A 19,678-nucleotide genomic window follows, 5' to 3' on the forward strand; every position below is an offset into this window, starting at 1 on the left:
TCAGTAAGATTTTTTTCTTTCTTTACTTTTCTTCAAAAACTTCAACATACATATCAATCAAATAAAAAAATTTTACCCTTTTATAAATTAAAAAAAAAACTCTTCATGGTTTCCACAAGAATATTAAAAAAAAAAAATGCTTCATGGTTTCCACAAGAATATTAAGCAGCACAACTGATTTCAACATCGATAATAATAAGAAATGTTTCTTGAGCAGCAAATCAGCATATTGGAAGGATTTCTGAAGGATCATGTGACACTGAAGAATGGTGTAATGATGCTTAAAATTCAGCTTTGCATCACAGGAATATATTACATTTTAAAATACATTCAAATAGGAAACAAATATTTTAAATTGTAATAATATTTCACATTAGTATTGTTTTTACTGTATTTTGATCACATAAATGCAGAACTTTTGAACGTAAGACCACAAAATCCACAATTCAAGTTCATAACAACCACCATCCATTTTCCAAACAATTCCCAGACCTAAATCTATAAAAATTAATACCAAAATCTGTAAAAATTAGTTATCTAAAAAATTAAAAATTATTTAAAAGTCAAATTCAGCTCATATTTTAAACTGGAAACAATTTCTGCCTCGCTCTTGTTGTTTGCATATCCAAAAGCACATCGGGCCCTAAGCAATGCCAGGAATTGGGTGAGAGTCGAGATCACAGAGGTCCTAATTTGCTTTTGGAAATGCCATTTGACATTCTTTTTAGACAGGCATGTCACAAGTTGTTTTACTGAGCCATTCTCATCCCTCGCTCTGAGACGAGAGGAAATAAAGGAAGATGAGCAACTGGCTCGCTGCTCTTTTTGCGGGAGTTGGTTTAACAGGCCTCTTCATTGTGGTCAGAGCTGTCTGTCGGCTAGACTGTGAAAATTCCCAGCTCGTAAAGACCCAACATACTGAAGGCCCTGTCTTTAAGTGTGTCTGCGTTATTAGTCCTGCATTCTTCCCTAGACTGGTGAGTATAATTTCCCAGAGAAGACTGTCATGCTTTGGCCTACTTCAGATAGGTTTGTTCAAGCAGATATGCTGACAGGTTCAAGCACCTTCCAGAGATGTGCAGTTGGCACAGAGCTCTTAGAAATACTGATTTCACACACTGACAGCTGACACTATCACTTTTTTTAAACTGAAAAAGCCACTTTTTCACACTTTTTAAAATTCTGTTGCATTGTTTGCAGTAACACAGTGATAAAGTGTACAATGTATGTACATTTACTTTTATGCATTTGACAGATGCTTTTATCCAAAATGACTTGCATTGCATTCAAGTTATAGTTTTTATCAAACTAGCGCATTCCCTGGTAATTGACCCCATGACTTTTGCATTATTAGCGCCATGCTCTACTGTTTGAGCTACAGAAATTTAGTCAGAAAATCAGAGACCTTCCCTTTGAAATGGTGATCTGTCTCATATTCTTATATATATTCATATACCAGATGAAAACAGGTATATATTGCTTTACACCGGCAGTTCTCAACTGTTCTGTGGACTGCAGGGAAAAACAATGCTAAAAGGCAAATAATAAAAATTCATTAAAAAAGATTCATTAAAAAAAAAAAATGTGTAGCAGTATTATTATTTGCATTTTATTGTATTGCATTGCATCAGTGTTATTTTAGTATCATTGTTAAATTAGGATTTATTATTTGTTACATTATTATACTGTAGTTTTTATCAATATTTTGAATTTTTGTTTTCATTATGTGTGTGTGTGTGTGTGTGTGTGTATATATATATATATATATGTGTGTGTGTGTGTGTGTGTGTGTGTGTGTGTGTGTGTGTGTGTGTGTGTGTTAAAATTCTGCTTCACTTTGAAATCGAATAACTTTGAATAACTGAAGTAAACCATTTAAAGTTGCAAATGGTAATTCACATTGACTTTTAAAAAGGCAAATTGAACAAATTTTTTAAACTGGAAACAATTTCTGCTTCAATCTGGCTGTTTGTGTCTCTTAAAGTTTTTTTTTTTTATATTTTGAATTTGTTTTTATTTTTATATTTTCATAATTTTATACTGTTGTTTTTATTTTAGTTTAGTTTTTGTAGTTTTGTTGTGTATATGTATTTGTAGTGTGTTTTTGTCATTTTTATAACATGTATATATAGGTTTATACATATATAATTTTTTTTCAGTTAATGTTTATTTTATTTCAAAATTTTTATATCTAAAATTACACATATATTTAACAACAATAATAATCCATCACATCACAAAAAAAAAAAAAAAAAATACAGTTTTTTTTGTTTGTTTTTTCAGTCTTTCAGGCTGTGCAGTTTTTAAGGGTCAAGTATTCATTTGGTGCCAGGTGAAACCAGCCACTAGTCATTCGGGAACACACTGACTTGGTGTTTTTGAAAATAGATGTTTTTTTTTTTCATTCCTACAACAGTAAGCATTCCTAGTTCAGAATGGAAATTCATGCTGTCTCTTGCTGTTTTTTTTTTTTTACTGTTATTTTAGCATGCTTTTTGGCATATAACACAGAGTTTTTTCTGTCCTACTCAAAGCTTTTGGTGATAAAACATCCATCTGCGGAGCTCCGCTGTTGCTTTGACACTGAGTATGTAATACAGCTGTGCACGTGGGGCCACCAGTCACTGTGTGTGAGGCTCCGAATGGGAGTCTTACGTGCCGGCATGCAGAAGCCGTTATCAGTTGATCCCTGTCATTATCGGAGCTCTTCAAACAAACAGTTGGAAGCCCATTACCAGCACTTACCATGTGATAGCATCTCAACTGAGCCCTCAAACGCTCCTGAAACCTTTTACCAATCAGGAGAGGAGGCCTCGGTCCAAGCCGCCAAGAGGGATGTTTTGAAAGGCTGCTTGGTCATTTCCTTTAACCAGACGGAGTCCGTGTGGCTCTAATCTAATAGTCCTGCTAGGGCCGTGCACAGTCCAGCTGTCTCTCTTGCGCTCTCGCCACACAAATCAATGATATTAGTTCCCTTTTGGCTTGCGAGCTCGGGTTACTATTGTTGTGACTGGGGCCAAGCTGTTGTGTGAAGGCATTTGTATTGTATAAAAATGAACAGCATGCTTGTTCCAGCTTGTCATCGAGAGAAAGGCAAACATTTTGTTGTTCGCTGCCCCCACAGGAATGAATCAGTACAGTCACACACTTTCACACAGTAAACGCATAAATATGTGTAGCCTACTTACTGCAGTCTTATAGTGCTTTTGTGCATGGTTATATAATCGAGACCATATCTGGTGATTTATTTGCATATGGCAAATGGGTTTAAAAGCTCTGGGAGATGTGAAATTGGAACATTATAATATAAGGACTGATTTTAGGGCTGCACAATAAATCAAATAAATAACTGAGATTATTATTTAGACTGCAGTAATTAGTAAAGTGATGATTACAGCATTCCAAGTTTTTTTTTTCTCGTTTGTGCCTTGATTTTGCAGAGTTTGTGCATTTTTTTTTTTTTTTTTTTTTTGCAGTCTGATCTACAAATGAGTGTTTATTGTTGTATTTCTTTTTGTTTTAGTACCAAAGTGAGAAGCATTGAATTTTGTTTAACTTGCTTGCAATGTAGATAGGGCAGCAATATACACTGCAATAAAACAATGTGGTGATACATTATAAATATGAGGTTTATTTTAGAAAATTTAATAATTTTCAAAAATTGATAAATTTATAGCATTCTTACAAATATCTCTTCATCAGTTTTCCATCCAACAGTACCGCAGCTAAGAGGACCTTGATTAAGTATAAAACAGCAAAAGATTGAAAAAAGTACTTATTTTAAAAAGAAAATTAATCTTTTTATTTTTACTAAAACCTAAAAAATATTTTATGTCATTTTCAACAAATTTTATTTATTATGTAATTGTCAGTAAATTAATATCAATTAAAAAATGTATAATTGTGAATATAATGTCATGGGAAATAATTAACAATTATGATTTTTATCATAATCGTGCAGCCCTAAGTGATCACACATAGAATACAGGATCATTGAAAGGGAAGGTGTTTATAAAAGAGGAAAATAACAGGTCTGTGTCAGTAAAAGGCCAAGGCACAAGCACTACATTGTATCTTATTTATTTACAGAAACATTTTCCCGTCAAAGTGTTGGCTTTCCTTCACAGCTGGCATGAGTTTGTGTGCAAGAGGGATCAAATTGAAATGAGAGCAATGCATGTGTCTGAACACTTCTCCATTTCCTCTGAGGTTCCACCATCTTTCATCTCCACCTCTGCTTTCCTGCCAGGTTCCTCTCCGTTCCATCACTCATCACCACCAGTACTTACTTCTACTGTAAACAGTCAGAGTTTGAGACCTTCTGGTGGATGAATCAGTTATCTAAGGATCTTAATATTCTTGCTGTGCATTTTCCAATATGTTTTTTGATGGTTTGACTTTTAAAGTCAAAGTTAAAGTTTGGCTGGAAGCTGATGAATTTGGCCAATGATCAACATCAAATGGTATTCGAGAACACATTATACTTTCTTAATATGGCATATTTTCTGATTGAAACAAAATATTCAAAGTGGAAAAAATGTAGGCCAGTACTTGATTTTATCCAGTGGGAATTGATTGGATCATGAACAGTGGGCGTTTTGCACCAGAATGGAGCCAGAAGTGAATACAAGTTTGCAGTTGATTGTGTAGGATTACTCCCAACACGACTGACACTCATGTTTGAGGAAGGTCAAGGTCACCCAGAAGAGCATCTTAATGTTTCTCATTGGTAACAATTATTTTTCAGAACCAGTCTTTATTGATTATTTTTAACTAGTGATCAACCGATATATCGCCAAGGCCTATATATTGGCCAATATTTGGCATTTTTCAAAAATCGGCATCAGCTGATAAGAGTGCAAGCAACAGAGAATCATGTGTTTCTGTGTGCATGGATGTGTCCAGACAGGTTGCCAGTGATGACAGAGACACAGAACACCACTTCATTTCAGCTCCATCTGCACACACACGCCTCAAATTACTACAACTAGTCCTTGTAGCTCCCTCAGGGAACACGGAGATGTTGGCACACATACAAAAAAAACTATTCAAACACATTTTGAGTCATGAAACACACACTAAACACTCTACAACGCTTGATCTCAACAGCATATCCTATACAAAAGTATGCAAGTTTAAACACATTGACACATTTCAGAATTCCTGGCATATGAGGCTCACGTGAGCAACTGTAGCACAATTTTCTCTGTGTGCTGTATGTAAAATGAGCGTTACCCTGGCTTTATTTGAAAAATATGATTCCCAATGCACAAACTTCCCAGAATACTGAGTGCCCTTTTGGTTACAGTGTTTACTTCCTTTTTAATTATATTTTTTATTAAATATTCATTTATTTGTGAAAAATACTTTGTCAACTAAATTATAAGTATGTTTATTTTACACATTTATTTTTTTAATCCATTGTCAAATGATTTAACATTTCTTAAATATTAATTAAATGTTTTTTAAAAATTATATCGGCTTTATATTGGCTATCGGTCCCCCTGCTTTCCAACATATCGGCATCGGCCACTATTATTAACTGTAGAAAGGTTTTCCAGTTAAAATATCTAAAAATATAAAGGAACCCATAAAGTCTTTGTTAATATTTTGCCCACAACCGACTCCCACACTAGTCTGTTTTTGGTAGAGTTGGCGTAACCGCAGTCCGAGTGTGAGACAGAGTCAGGAGTGGCCTCACTCTGCCAGGTCATTAAGAGCTCAGTTTGGGAATTTTGCAAATTGTTCACAAATGGAATCTTAGCTTGACTGACTTTATCCCTAAAATCCGGTGGATTACTTTCCTCTCCTCTGCCCCTTCTACACTCCTCCACTCTTGTGTGGATTTCCTTCCTTGATCCCATCGTTCTAGGCAGACAGACTAAAGCGGAGGTGAGAGACGGTTTGTCAGGATGAGGTAGAGAGTGTGAGCAACAATGAAAGTTAAAGAGTGCACCGGCATGTTAGCATGAAGACAGATGAAGATAAAGAGCGTTGGGGGGGGGGAGTGGAGCTTCACTGTTTGCAACAGGCAGGACTGGGCACGTGCAGTATGAGGATTCTGCCATGGCGACAGGGAATGGGAGGGGCTTCCTAGTGGAAGTAGGGAGAGAAATTGTGAAAAGAGGCGTGGCCAAAAAGTTAAAGGGAGGAGTGGGTAACTTTTTGCCAGTCAGTCATAACTACAAAACATGTGGTTTCCAGTTTTGAATACCTCATGTCAAAAGTCGTGAGAATACTAAAGAAGCTGGAATACTGGCATGCCGAGAGAGAGGATGAAATGGGAGGTGGGAGAGAGAAACAGGCACAGAGATAGAGCGAAGGCTTTTTTGAGAGATGGCCAAGTTTGATAAGTTTGTGAAAAGTTTTACTGTTTCTTTTTTATATGGTGCTAAACATGAGGAGGCCGAGTGAGGACTGGAACAGCCTGTCTTCTAGCTCTATTTTCCCCTCTGGTCAAGTCTTCAAGTGACACTTCCAGAATCTCGGGGAGATGTATTGTGTGTACAAGTCAGGATAAGATTACATGTTTCCTCAGAGCCAAACATGTGTACGATATTGCTCGAGGTGGACGCCATGATGAATGTCCGAGTGACGGCGTTGAGATGGGAGTTTTGGAACTGATTTAAGTCTCAAGCGGCTAATGATTTTAAAGTAGTTACATTTCAGTCACACAACTTAAAAATGTTACTTTAAAAATGAAATTAGTAAAAATATGTGTTATTAAATCATGTTTAAATATAATCAAATTGAACTTTTATTAACTTTAAGTATTTAATATTATTTATTTATTTATAATGTTTTTACAATTTTTTTAAATGAAAAAAATATTTAGCAGATTTTAAAAACATTAGTTGTTTTCATTTATTATTATTAATTTATTATTATTATTATTATTATTATTATTATATTAAAATTAAAAATTCCTTTTACAAATTTAGGAACTATTATTTATTTTATTTTATAAAATTGAAATAATTTTATTTATTTATTTATTATTACATTTTATACATTTTAAAAAATTGCACATTTAATTTTTAAAAATTGAAACTATTTTAATTTTCATTCATTTTCAAATCAAATATTCAACTATAGTTGTTTTTTATTATTATTATTTATTATTATTTTATTTATTTATTTATTACTAGTTTTGGAGCTATCACATTACTGACAATGTAGCTATGTTAGTAGCTTCGCTAATTTTACCTTATTGCTGAACTGGTGTTAGCAGCTACAGTTGCTCATGTGAGCCTCATATGCCAGGAATTCTGAAATGTGTCAATGTGTTTAAACATGCATACTTTTGTATAGGATATGCTGTTGAGATCAAGCGTTGTAGAGTGTTTAGTGTGTGTTTCATGACTCAAAATGTGTTTGAATTGTTTTTTGTATGTGTGTCAAGTCAACATCTTCATGTTCCCTGAGGGAGCTACAAGGACTAGTTGTAATTTGAGGCGTGTGTGTGCAGACGGAGCTGAAATGAAGTGGTGTTCTGTGTCTCTGTCATCACTGGCAATCTGTCTGGACACATCCATGCACACAGAAACACATGACTCTCTGTTGCTTACACTCTGCACAAACTTCCTGAGCTGTATAACATGCTGCACAGATCTAAAAACTAGCAGAATAGGCAATGCATGCTCAATCAATCCTTCCTATAAACATTTCAGGCCCCAGGGGAAATTTTCTTGCTCAGAGGTTGCTCTTTCATAGCTCAGGAGACATAATGGAGTTTCATGTAAAGGGTAGTTCATCCAAAAATTAATATTCTGTCATCATTTACTTACCCTCATGTTATTCCAAACCTGTTTGTTTTGATTTCCTTTATGATACTTTACATTTTAATATTGGTTTAAAAGACATTTAATATTCAGTATCATGATTGATAAGACTGCACTGAAACTATTAAGATGAGAATAAAACATAACCTAAGTGTCAGCTGAGTATTCTGTAGAGCTGCTTTATAGTCGAACTGCACTGAAATAAAGTGGTGAAACAATTTTCACTCAAAAATTGCTAGCAAATTTCACAAATAATTGAAAAGAAATGGCAAGTAACACAACAAATCAAATGTGAAATCTTGAAGACTTAAATAGTATTTTCTTGCGAAACATACTCCAGTAATCTTTATTTTATTTGCAACTTTGAAAAATCATTTTTTACAGTGAGTTTGCTTCTTAAGTAATGAACGCTGCAGTATTCACTGTGTCAATGAGCTATACTGAATCAAAATTAAACTAAATTGAGCTGAAAAATGACACTATTGTCTTTTTAGAGTTTATTTAAAGCTGAAATTGTATTTATTGCATAATTTAAGAAATGTGCGGCATTAATACTGTAATTTTCTTGTTTAATACTGGGAAGCTGCTTTGAAGCAATCTGTATTATATAAAGTGCTATATAAATAAATCTTGGCTCGACTTGAGAGTCATTGGCATCCAAAAACACTAGGCATCATTTATTTTCATCGTATGGACAAAAAAAAAAAAGACTTTCAAAATATTTTCTTTTATTTCTGAGAGACGAAAGTCATACAGGTTTGGAATGACATCAGGGTGAGTAAACGATGAGAGAATTTTTATTTTTGGATGAGCTATCCTTGTTCCACATGTCCTACTTTTAGAAATACAAACGGATACAAAAGTTTTGAAAGGTTTTTTCTTCAGGATAAGCAGGCGGCTTGGAAAAAAATAGTCATCATTTTCCGTCCATTTAATCTCTTTGCTGTCTAGGAGAAACAGTTGAGATATTAAAGAGATCTCTTTTGTGATTTGTCATTCCTTTGAGGCCACACACAGGCAAACCAGTCTTGCCTAATATCTCTAATGCATTGTGTCTGCTATCTGAGGTCCACATCAGTGAGTCATGCGGCAGTTAAACTGATTCTGAGACTTGGTGACTAGACGCCTGACATCGACTCATCTGGTGCGGCTCGTCTGGCCTGGAAAGCAGAGATGACAGGGAGCCAGCTAAGTGAGATGGATTTCCAGCAGATCTGGGTCTGTTTGTCATCTGAGTTTTGTCACATGACAGGAAGGAGGGAACAGTGAGAGAGCGAGCGAGAGAGAGAGAGAGAGATTGAGAGAGAGAAGTATGGAAGAGCCAGGCCTTTAAGACAGAGCGAAAAACAAAACTGTCTTTAAAGATGTTCCTCTGGGTTCTTTAAAAACTGTAGCAGGGTTGGACGAGTATAAGTTTGAAAACAGAAGGAAAAGGAGGGAAAATGAGGGAGTGAAGCAGAAGTGGTGGAGAGTGATGGAGAATAGCTTGAGTTCCAGAGAGAGAGAGAGAAAGAGAGGGAGGGGGAGCAGGATAAGTTGGGGGAAAGTTAGTGGCCCAGTGGGGATTTCTTCTGGAGTTCAACCTCTTTGGCTGGGGAAGGGACGGAGGGAGGGGGAGGAACTTGGGTCAGCACTATGAAGTTGGATTAAATGTCCAAGTCAACTTTTTTTTTCCACCCTCAGACTACACGAAACAGTTTCTAACAAAAGATTTTCAGCGGGAGAGAAGAAATTGCAGAGTTAGAGCTGTTTCTGTCTTCGAATGAGAGTATGCAGGCACTTTTATCCATGAGGGAAAAAACATTCAATTTATCACACGGGAGCCAACCATATTAACAGTACCACAATATCAGATTTCAATAATAAGAAGTATATAGCTGTGGAAAAAGTTGAGAACAGAGCTGACAGAAAGTGAAAGAAAAGTATTTAATTGAAAAAAAAAGTCTGTGGTCATAAGGATTATTTTATATACATCTACATACAATGCTCAAACTCATTGTTTTTGTATAATAAAGGTCAAACACTGAAAGCTTAACATCCTTTCGAAAATAAAGATTTGAAATCAAATACTCATCAAAAACAAAACAAAATTGTTATAAATATTTTTTATGTATAAAATATGTAAGCATCCTTAAAACAGAATTAGTTCACTTGAGAAGCAACAGTGTATTTATTAATATTATTAAAATATATCATCATAATACATCTTAAAATAATCATTTAAAAATCATGTAATAAAACCATAAAACATCAAATAAACATTAAAATTTAGACAGAACAATTACTTTACAATAAAATAAAAATAAAATAAATAAATGTTGATATTGAATAGATACAGTACCTTTTTTGAAGAAAATTAATACTTTTATTCAGCAAGGACGCATTGCATTGATTAAAAGTGACGGTAAAGACTTTTATAATGCTACAAAAGATTTTTATTTCAAATAAATGCTATTTATTTTTTAAACTTCCTATTCATCAAAGAATCCTGAAATGCATCACAATTTCCACAGTCATATTAAGCAGCATAAAATTTGTAATAATATAAATCATTTTTTTTAAAATAAATGTTTTAAAGCATAAACCTCAATATATATATATATATATATATATATATATTATTTATTTTTTTTTATTTTTTTTGTTTTTTTTTTTTTTTTTTTTTTACTTCTGAAGGCTTATTATCTTATGCAGTTATGCATCTCAAGTAAACTGATTTTTTTTCTTTTTAGATATTTTACTCAAAGTTTTGCCCCATCTTAAAAATAGTACGATTTTATTAGAATTCACAGCTTCCTACTTCCTACCATTGAACTTTTTGATCTGTTCTTTTGTCACCCTCATCCTTTATGACACAACAATTACATGAAGAACCTCAGTGTTACAATTGATGCACTTTACTGTCTGCTCAAACAAAAGGGCCATTAAAGTGCCCTACTCTCTCTCTCTCTCTCTCTCTCTCTCTCTTTCTCTTTCTCCCCCACTCATATTCTCCTTCTCTCTCTCCCCCTCTCTCTCTCTCACTCTTTCTTCCTGTCTCTGTCTATGAGGGTCGCCTAAAGAAAATAAATGAGAACCATAACAAAGTCAAGAGCCACAAGATCAATAAACAGCCTAATGAATACCATTCTCAGCGCATGCCCCGACGTGCTCGGAGAAGGACTCTTTGTTTCTTTGTAAGTGTGAAAAAGCAAAGGGGGTTTGGGAAAATGAAAAGCAGAACTCCACAGAGTGGGAGATTGTAAGTGTATTTGGAAGGAAGGGCAGTATGTGTTTATGCAGAGCTTGACCAGCAGTGCAGATTGACAGGAAATGGTGTCTTTTCTTAGACGGCTGGGCCATACCACCACCAGAGGGCCGACAGGGGTGGGGAGAGGGGTGAAGATGGATGAGGCAAGGCCGAGACGCAGGCACCTCTGTTGCTCCTGGCATTGTGTTCAGCTGTTTGCTTGACTTGAACTCTGGTATGGCTCCGTCCACTCCCCAGCTGCTCACTTATTGAAAGCCATTGGCACTGACACTGGCAGAGCTATTTATTTCATTGTTTTTTTTTTCAGGTCATGTAGTACTGATTGCCTGTGTGTGGTGGAGGTATATGTGGTTTATTAGGGGTAGGAGGAGTAATTTGTGGCAACTAGGGTTGTGAGGGTTACTGTCAAGAACTTGGTAGTCTGTGAGCTGCTTGTTAATTGGTCTAGTACTTGTACATCAAACTCAATGATCAATGTCTTAAAAAACCTGAAAAACTAATTCCAGACCTAAATTTTAATTTCCAGACCTTGAAAAGTTATGGGAATTATTAAAACCATAAAAGGGAAAATACATGTTTCCTGTTGTGCTCTGCTCTGAAGTATATCCCACCTGAATGTTGTCACAAATCACCGAATAACATTAGTTTCTCTTATTAGTGTACAAATGGCATCAGTGTGTATAATCGCTTACGTCTATTGATGCAGAATCTTGGTATCTGACATTCAAATGGAAATCTTTTGCAGCAATCTCTATGAGATGATTTTGAACAGCTTGAAAGGTCATACAAAAAAGGTCATTAGTCAAAAAAAGGTCAAAATATTGTGGGAGGCCTCAATAGGCAGTGTGGATGCATTTTACAGTTGCACTCGAACAAATACAAGGCTCTAAGGAATAGAAGTAGATTTTGATTGATAGCTTGTACTGTACTGTTTGGTAAAGTTTGAATTATTTAAGTGTATTTAATTTATTTAAATATATATAATATATATATAGGATATATATATATATATATATATTCTTTTAATTTTAAATTATGCATATTAAACATTTTTAAGCATTTGTTTAATTGATACAGACTTTTCTGTATGTTTTTTATTTATTTAAATTTATTTGAAAAAATCTATGTTTTTTTTAAATATTACTTTTATTTTGTTTGTTTATTTCTTTATTTCTTTTATTTTATAGAGTATTTGGGGCAGGAACAGAAATCAACTAGGGTTGATTGGCAAAAAGTCATACAATAATCTGGTAATTATAAATTATAATTCTAAACCAGTAGACTATTGTCAGGGTAGATATCCTATTTCATTACATGCAAATGATAATGAGGCTGTGAGAGATAGATGTACAGTCCATTCAGGGTCTTAGGTCATATCCAGGCACACATTTAGAAGCTGAGCAGAACTCTATAGAGAGCTCATTAGAATTACCAATTAGAATCAGATTGCATGCTTGTTTATTAAATATTTGACTAATTTGACAATGCTGTCAGATACCAAAAAGATATTTAAATTCAATTTGAATGTAAAAAAAACAACAACAACAACAACAACAACAACCTGTTTCTCATTTTTTTATTCACTGGAAATATATTAAAAAGTAAATTGTTTTGTAGTTCTGTCCACTAAGCAAGCATCTTCAGTGTACACATCAGTCTTACATTTAACCGACTGTATGCTTTACCCCTCACAGCCTCATTTTCACGCACGTCAAATGAAGTATGCCGTCTACTGACTGTAGTCCATGGGAAATGACTCAAATTCATCATGTCTTGATCGCAAGTGTGAAGACAAGCCCTGACATTCCTTCCCAAGTTCATCTTCCTGTTGGTCTCCTGCTTGGCGTCCTCTAGCGCATGGATTCTCCCCATGCAACTGAATAAAGTTCCTCTTTTAAAAGCTTCTATGAGGGCCAGAGGGGGCTTTGAATATTCGCCATATACTTAATGAGCTAGAGACAGCAGCGGCCATCAGTCATTTACTCTGTTTTTGTGGAGACAAAGGCAAGAATTTTGCCCTGGCATCTGCTGCTTGCACAATGCTCTCTCTCTCTCTCTCTTGTGTTCGCTCGCTCGCTCTGGACTTTAATGTGGTTATGATTAGAGACGGGGCTGAGGGACGGGTTCGGGGTAGGGGGTGGGGGGGTTCTCATATGTACTGCAAGGGAAAAAAGGGGGAGGTGCGCAAAGTGAGAGAGCGTGTTTGTGTGAAGTGCGTGCTGAAATATGAATCACAAAAGAGACAAAAAGAGGCCAAAGAGAATCAAATAAAAGTTTATCCTCTAACCAGATCAGAGCTTGCAATGCAAACACACAAACACACACTGTGGCTCCTCCCTGTGGCCCTCTCTCTCTCTCTCTCTCTCTCACCCAAACCCCCCCCCCACCCCCGATCTCTCTCTCGCCTCTCTCTCTCTCTCTCTCTCTCTCTCTCTCTCTCTCCCTCCACCCCCCTCTGTGTGTGCAGGACTGAGGCAGTTGGTTCGCTCTAGAGTGTCTGAGAGCCACGAGTGCTATGTGGGGATGTTATTTAGGTCTGTTACAACACGCTAGGAGCAGCTCACCAAGAGCAACCAGCCCCGCACATCAGCCGGAGAGGGAAAGAGAAACAAGCAGCGTGAGAGAGAGAGGAAACGCTTACAAGAGCAAAACCAGCGGGATCAGGCAGCACGTATATCCTGACTAGAGGAATTCCAGCAGGGGATTTAGTGCTGTCGTAGCTGCGGGTGTTGTTATTGTTTTTTTTGGTGACGCGAGGCATTCAGAGGCGGGTGGGCAACGGGGACGCAGCATGTTCGACTGTATGGAGGCTCTGGGCATGGGTCCCCGGCAACTCTACGATGTCACCAACCGGGGTGCATGCATGCTTCGGAAGGCGAGCCCCTTCTACGCAGGACTGGACCCTTTTGCTTGGACGGGGACAGCCAGCGTACGCTGTAAGTGTCTTTTCTTATTCTTTTAAAGGGGCCTCCACTCTCACGTTGACCACAGGACGCTCTGTGCCAAACGAACCACTCAAGCTGCATTCATCAAGCTGTGTTTGTGTGTTTTAGAGAGGCTGTTTGAGTCGATCGTTTTCCATGATTGTTATGATCAGAGTCTGGTTTCACCAACAGTGTGGGTAACCTGATTTTTGACCTTGTTGGTTGCTGAAAAGTTAAACAGAAAGGAAGTAATTCGAGAGGGAGAGATGAAAGAGAGAGTGTTTGAGAAAGAGAGAGAGAGAGAGAGAGAGAGAGAGAGAGAGAGAGAGAGAGAAGTGGGTGGGGGGGAACCTGACACTGTGCTATAATTTCAGTCATGCAGATTGCATTTGTCTTCTTCACTTCACAATTGTGCCTGACAGCTCTGGTATCCCAGCATGCCTGACCACGGCTCAGCCCACACAACAGCATCAAACAAGCATAAAAGTGGAAAAAACGAGAGGGACATTACTCAAGTATGTGTCACTGATGAAACTCACAGCCCCAGGTCGGGAATTGGAACATGGATTGGGTGATTAGACTGTGACAGGAAGCCAAATTGTAAACGGCATTAAATAAATAGTAAAGAATTGGTGTAAATATACTGAATGGAAAGTTCAGTAAGTATGAGAGCTAGAAGCCCTGGACCGCTCTTCGATTTTCTCCCTTTTTCATTTTCTGTCTCTGTTTGAAACATTTTATTTTTCCTTCCTCCGTTCCAGACCTTAGACAGCCTTTGGCTTTAAAAACAATCATGCTTCAGCTTAGACAAAACTGGGGTCCGTTTTCGTAAGGGATCAGACTGAAGTACCAAATGATACTTTATGAGACGCGGAGAAAAAAACTCAAATGTCCAGTTCGGTAATCATCCCCGTTACCCTTTTCCCAAAATGCACGGCGCTCTTGCTGTTTTCCATTTGTATTTGTTGAAGCTTCTGCTTTTTTGTTCCTCCTTCTCGGCCTCTGAGGGCGACTCATCTGTCTTCATTAATCGTGAAAGACACAAATGTTTCAGTGGCTGTCAGCCACACTGGGTTCTCTTTAATGAAGACAGATGCCCTGTCTGAGCTCGACCCAGAGGGGAGGGTAGGGAGGGAGGGAGGGAGGTCCATAATGCCTCTTCTCCTTGGCCAGGGCCCTGATGATAACAAGATGAAATCTGTTTATTTAATCAGTCATGTCTCACCAATGCTACACAAGCACATGATCAGGGCCCACGTTGGAAGTCGAGTCCCCCGATTGCGTCGGCCACTGCTTCTTGAATTCTGTTCCTTCCTGGTTCCAGGAAATAGCGGAGAACGAGAGGCAATCAGACAGATCCCACTGCCCTCGGGGAAGAACAGGAGTGGTGTACTGTTACAAGCCACCATGCCAAGTAACCTCTGTAAACAAGACCGGCCTATCCAACCACAGGATACACTCAGTTGTTGCTCTTAATTGTGCTCTTAAACCAGATTAATCAGTGTTTAGTCCAGTATTTCATTAAGGGCAGGCCAGCTGCAATGCTTTGTGGGTAAACTTCTCTAATAGTTAAATTTGTCTCCCTGTCTCTTAAAGTTTCAGCTTTTTGTGTCTTAATTTGATTAGAAAGCAGCAGAGAGGGGGTGGGGACACATTGCAGGCCAAGACTCGAACCTGCATCAGCAACACCATGGCTTAACATATCTGGAAGATTTTAGCACTTGTTTTGTAATCTCTAGTGAGGAAGTCTCCTTCTCATAAAAAAAACAAAAAAACTTTTTCTGCATCTGGTACTTTTTGTTTTTACAGCTTGTTGAATTTTAGCCCACAAGTGCCTTTTCTAGGCTGTAGGCTAAGTGGTGTCTGTTTCTTCCTGATGTCCTCATAAACTCTATAAATATTCTGGATTGAAAAAATGTAAAACTTTAGGGTCAATAATATATATATATATATATATATATATATATATACACACACACACACACACACACACACACATTCAATAATATATATATATATATACATTCTAACACACACACACACACACACAAACACACACTGCCGTTCAAATGTTTGGGATCAGTAAGACTTGTAATGTTTTTGAAGTCTCTTATGCTCATCAACGCTGCATTTATTTGATCAAAAATACATAAAAAAACAGTTATCTTGTAAAATGTTATTACAATATAAAATAATGGTTTCCATTTTAATATCCTTTAAAATATAATTTATTTCTGTGATGCAAAGCTGAATTTCCATCAGCCATAAATCCATTATAAAGAGTCACATGATCCTTAAGAAATCATTCTAATATGCTGATTTATTATTAGAATTATCAGTGTTTGCAACAACTGTGCTGCCAAATATTTTTTTGGAAACTGTGATACTTATTTCAGGATTGTTTGATGAATAAAAAGTTAAAATATAAAGTATAAAATAAATATATATATATATTTATATATATATAATAAATATTTTCTAACAATATAAACATTTGCTATCACTTCTTAACAATTTAACACATCCTTGCTCAATAAAAGTTTTAATTTCTTTCAAAAAAAGAAAGAATAAACATTTTGAAGGGTAGTGTATATTGTTAGAAAAGATTTCTATTTTAAATAAATGCTCTTCTTTTTAACTTTTTATTCATCAAAGAATCTTGAAGAAAAGTATCATAGGTTCCAAAAAAATATTAAGCAGCACAACAGTTTCCCGCACTGATAATAAATCAGCATATTAGAATGATTTCTGAAGGATCATGTGACACTGAAAACAGGAGCTAAAAATCTAAAAATGCATCACTGCAATAAATTTAAAAATATGAATATTAAAAAAAAAAAAATAGAAAAAAAAATTTTTCCTGTATTTTTGATCAAATAAATGCAGCATTGATGAGCAGAAGAAACTTCTTTAAAAAACATTAAAAATTGTTCTGATCCCAAACTTTTGACCGGTAGTATATGTATATATAAATATGACAATATGTCATATGACTCAGACAAGGAGTGATTGAAATGTACCAGTTTTTTTGGTTTTTAATGGCTTACAGCAAACTTTAACCACACAGTAAACCACGCTGACAGTGAATGGTCTTCACTTGCATTGCCCTCCACCATTCACAATCCCCCTGCTGCCTGTTAGAGGTGAAGAGCAAGAGAATCGCAGCCCGCTGTCAGTGTGGCCAGTCTTTCCTGTTTTTATGTGCAGAAGGTCAAGACCTTTGCAATTTTTTTAAATTCAATGTCAGATGTTATGGAGATGCTTTGCACAGGCCAGTGTCAGCTCTCGTGACTCTGAGCTGCTCTTGTTCCATCCCTGACAGGGAAGAGTGCTGAAAGAGCTTTTTCATTAAGCAATTCTTGAAGCACCAAGGATCTATTGAGCCATATGTTTTAAAAAAAGGAAGTATGCAGGTGATTTAGTAATCGATATACATGAGAAAGATATCATCATGTTTCTCTGAGCTGCTCTTGATTTCCCTTTTTGGATGCTCATGATGTGTGACACTACAGTTTCACAGTTTTGTTAGACTGTTGGGAAGTTTAATTTACTACATTTTGGTTTTTGCTGCATTAAAATTAGGACTAGAATTCGCTATCGTCTTCCTGTCCTGATCATTCGGGCTCATACACACACACACCATTGTTTTCTGCAAAGTGTGCTGTCCACATCAGAGTCTGATAAGCTCTCTGAAACAGAGCTCTGCGTGAAAGACAGGGAAATGAGGGCTTCCTGTGTATGCTGTCACATGCAGCCCGATCTCATTTTTTGTTTTAATGGAAGTCCTCAATTATTTCATTATAATTACAAAAAGATTCAATTAAAAGATTAGAGTGCCCGACAAGGCAGGAGAATAAAAAATGAAACTGGATTGATTCAATGCTTGTGTGTGTGTGTGTGTGTGTGTGTGTGTGTGTGTGTGTGTGTGTGTGTGTGTGTGTGTGTGGGTCTGTTCGAGGAAATAGGAAAAAGTGGTTGGGCATGAGGGATTCACACTGATCGCATCCCAGTTCAACAATAGAAAGATACCCTATTAATGTTAAACATGCTGTGAATAATATTTTTTACTTCTTAACTTGTGTTATTAAATCTTGCTCTTCATTGCAAAGACATTTTAGCCCACAAGCAAATAATCCTTATAGCTTCTGGGCTAAGCAATATCACTTCTGATGTGTTTTAGCCCTCATTTAGTTCTCATGAACTCTATAAATAATCACGCTTGCACTCACTTAGAATGGGTTGTTAACCGTACAAATTAAGGATGCACTCATAATTCAATTCTTAGCCTATAATTATTTTCATGTTACGGCTGATAACTGATGAATGGCTGATATTTAAATGTTATAATATTTTGTCTAAATAAATTAAATATAGAACACTTAAATCAGTTGTTTTGGATGCTAAGGCAATTTAGGCATCAAACCATTACAATGTACAGCAAAAACGTGATATTTTTGCTAAAGTGTTATTGTGCTTTAAAAAAATGAACTAAATAAGGATTAGATGACAGCAAAGGTGATCTAAATGTAAAAATAGGGAAAATCTGAATATAAGGTCTTTCAATGCATTTTCATCATCTAAAAATTTATAAAGTAACTCAATTGAATTCCAATGATAAAAATGTCTTACAGTAACACCATATCCACTGACATTGAACTCTGTCATAGATCCACCTCATATTCAACACCAAAAGTCCCAGCATGGCCGCTGAGATTCCACAGTCTGCTGCTGGAATCCATTTACTGCTGTTTGGGTCAAGGAACTGTAAATAAGAGAGATCCACCTCATATTGAACAGCAATAGTGACTGTTTTGCACTGCTTGAGGGATGGGCGAATTTAAGAGTAGACTGACTGTGAAATGTTTAGATTGTGCAATTGAAAGAACCAAAACATGCACATGGTTCTGTTTGTGTCAAATTATTAGGGTGAGTCCTTTGCACCTTGTTGTAGATTTTGGGACCATCCCGATATGCAAGCGGAAATACTAATTGGACAGTCAGAAGTTGCCCCACATCTGTTCAGGAAGCATTGCTAATTAGCTAATCTTTCCTCTTCACTTTCATGGGTCTCTGAGAGACACAAACATGGCCAGGCATCATGGGATTGAATACTCTGGGTGAGGCTCAATGGCTGTCATAGTTTGGCCATCACCTCCCTTTTGTCAGATGATTTAGTGATTTAGAAGAGATGTTTACTGACAGCTCCAGTGCCTGGTTGGCAGTTTCTCTCTGGGGGTGAGGCGTTGGCAGGATCTTTGTCAGTCTGAAACCATGTGTGAGCTCAGTGTGAGGGGAGAAGTTTTGTTACCAGTGTGTTGTTGACTGATGGCTTGGCTCTGTCGTTACGAGCACTCACTGTTATGTGAAAATGTGAGGCAAAATATAGCTCAAACCCCTACTATATTAGTCTGCAGCTGGGCCATAGAAACTCCCCATCAGTCAGTCATTGGTTTTATCTAAAATGAGAATCAGGTTGAGGGGTTGCAGCACTGTTGATGAGGTGATGCTTCTCAGAAGACATTGATTCTGGTACTGTGTTGTATTGCTAGAGCTGAGATCTGGTGCTTGTTTCAGTGTTTAACATTATCTCAATGCTTTTTGATAAATCTGCACATCATTGGTTCAGACTGATTTTAACAGTGGTTTCATGTCACAGATGCTCTGTCACAGAAAAACATCCTATTGTTTTCACCATACTTGGCTGTATGTCAGTCACTTTATTG

The 19,678-nt window shown here is 36.7% G+C and overlaps 1 protein-coding gene across 3 annotated transcripts in view; it reads left to right on the forward strand.

Moving 5' to 3' along the window:
- Positions 1-19,678, forward strand: part of LOC109110237 (retinoic acid receptor gamma-A-like) — a 54,733-nt gene that overhangs the window by 16,070 nt on the left and 18,985 nt on the right. The window contains exon 1 of one of the 3 annotated variants that reach the window (XM_042713549.1): positions 13,487-13,967. The exons of the other annotated variants lie outside the window; for them this stretch is intronic. Coding sequence (XP_042569483.1) covers positions 13,823-13,967 — 145 coding nt within the window. The 5' untranslated portion in view covers positions 13,487-13,822. Of the gene's footprint in view, positions 1-13,486; positions 13,968-19,678 lie in introns of those variants that run through there. 3 annotated transcript variants of the gene reach the window in all.

The sequence above is a fragment of the Cyprinus carpio genome, chromosome A23, assembly GCF_018340385.1.
Source record: "Cyprinus carpio isolate SPL01 chromosome A23, ASM1834038v1, whole genome shotgun sequence".
NCBI classification, from domain to species: Eukaryota; Metazoa; Chordata; class Actinopteri; order Cypriniformes; family Cyprinidae; genus Cyprinus; species Cyprinus carpio.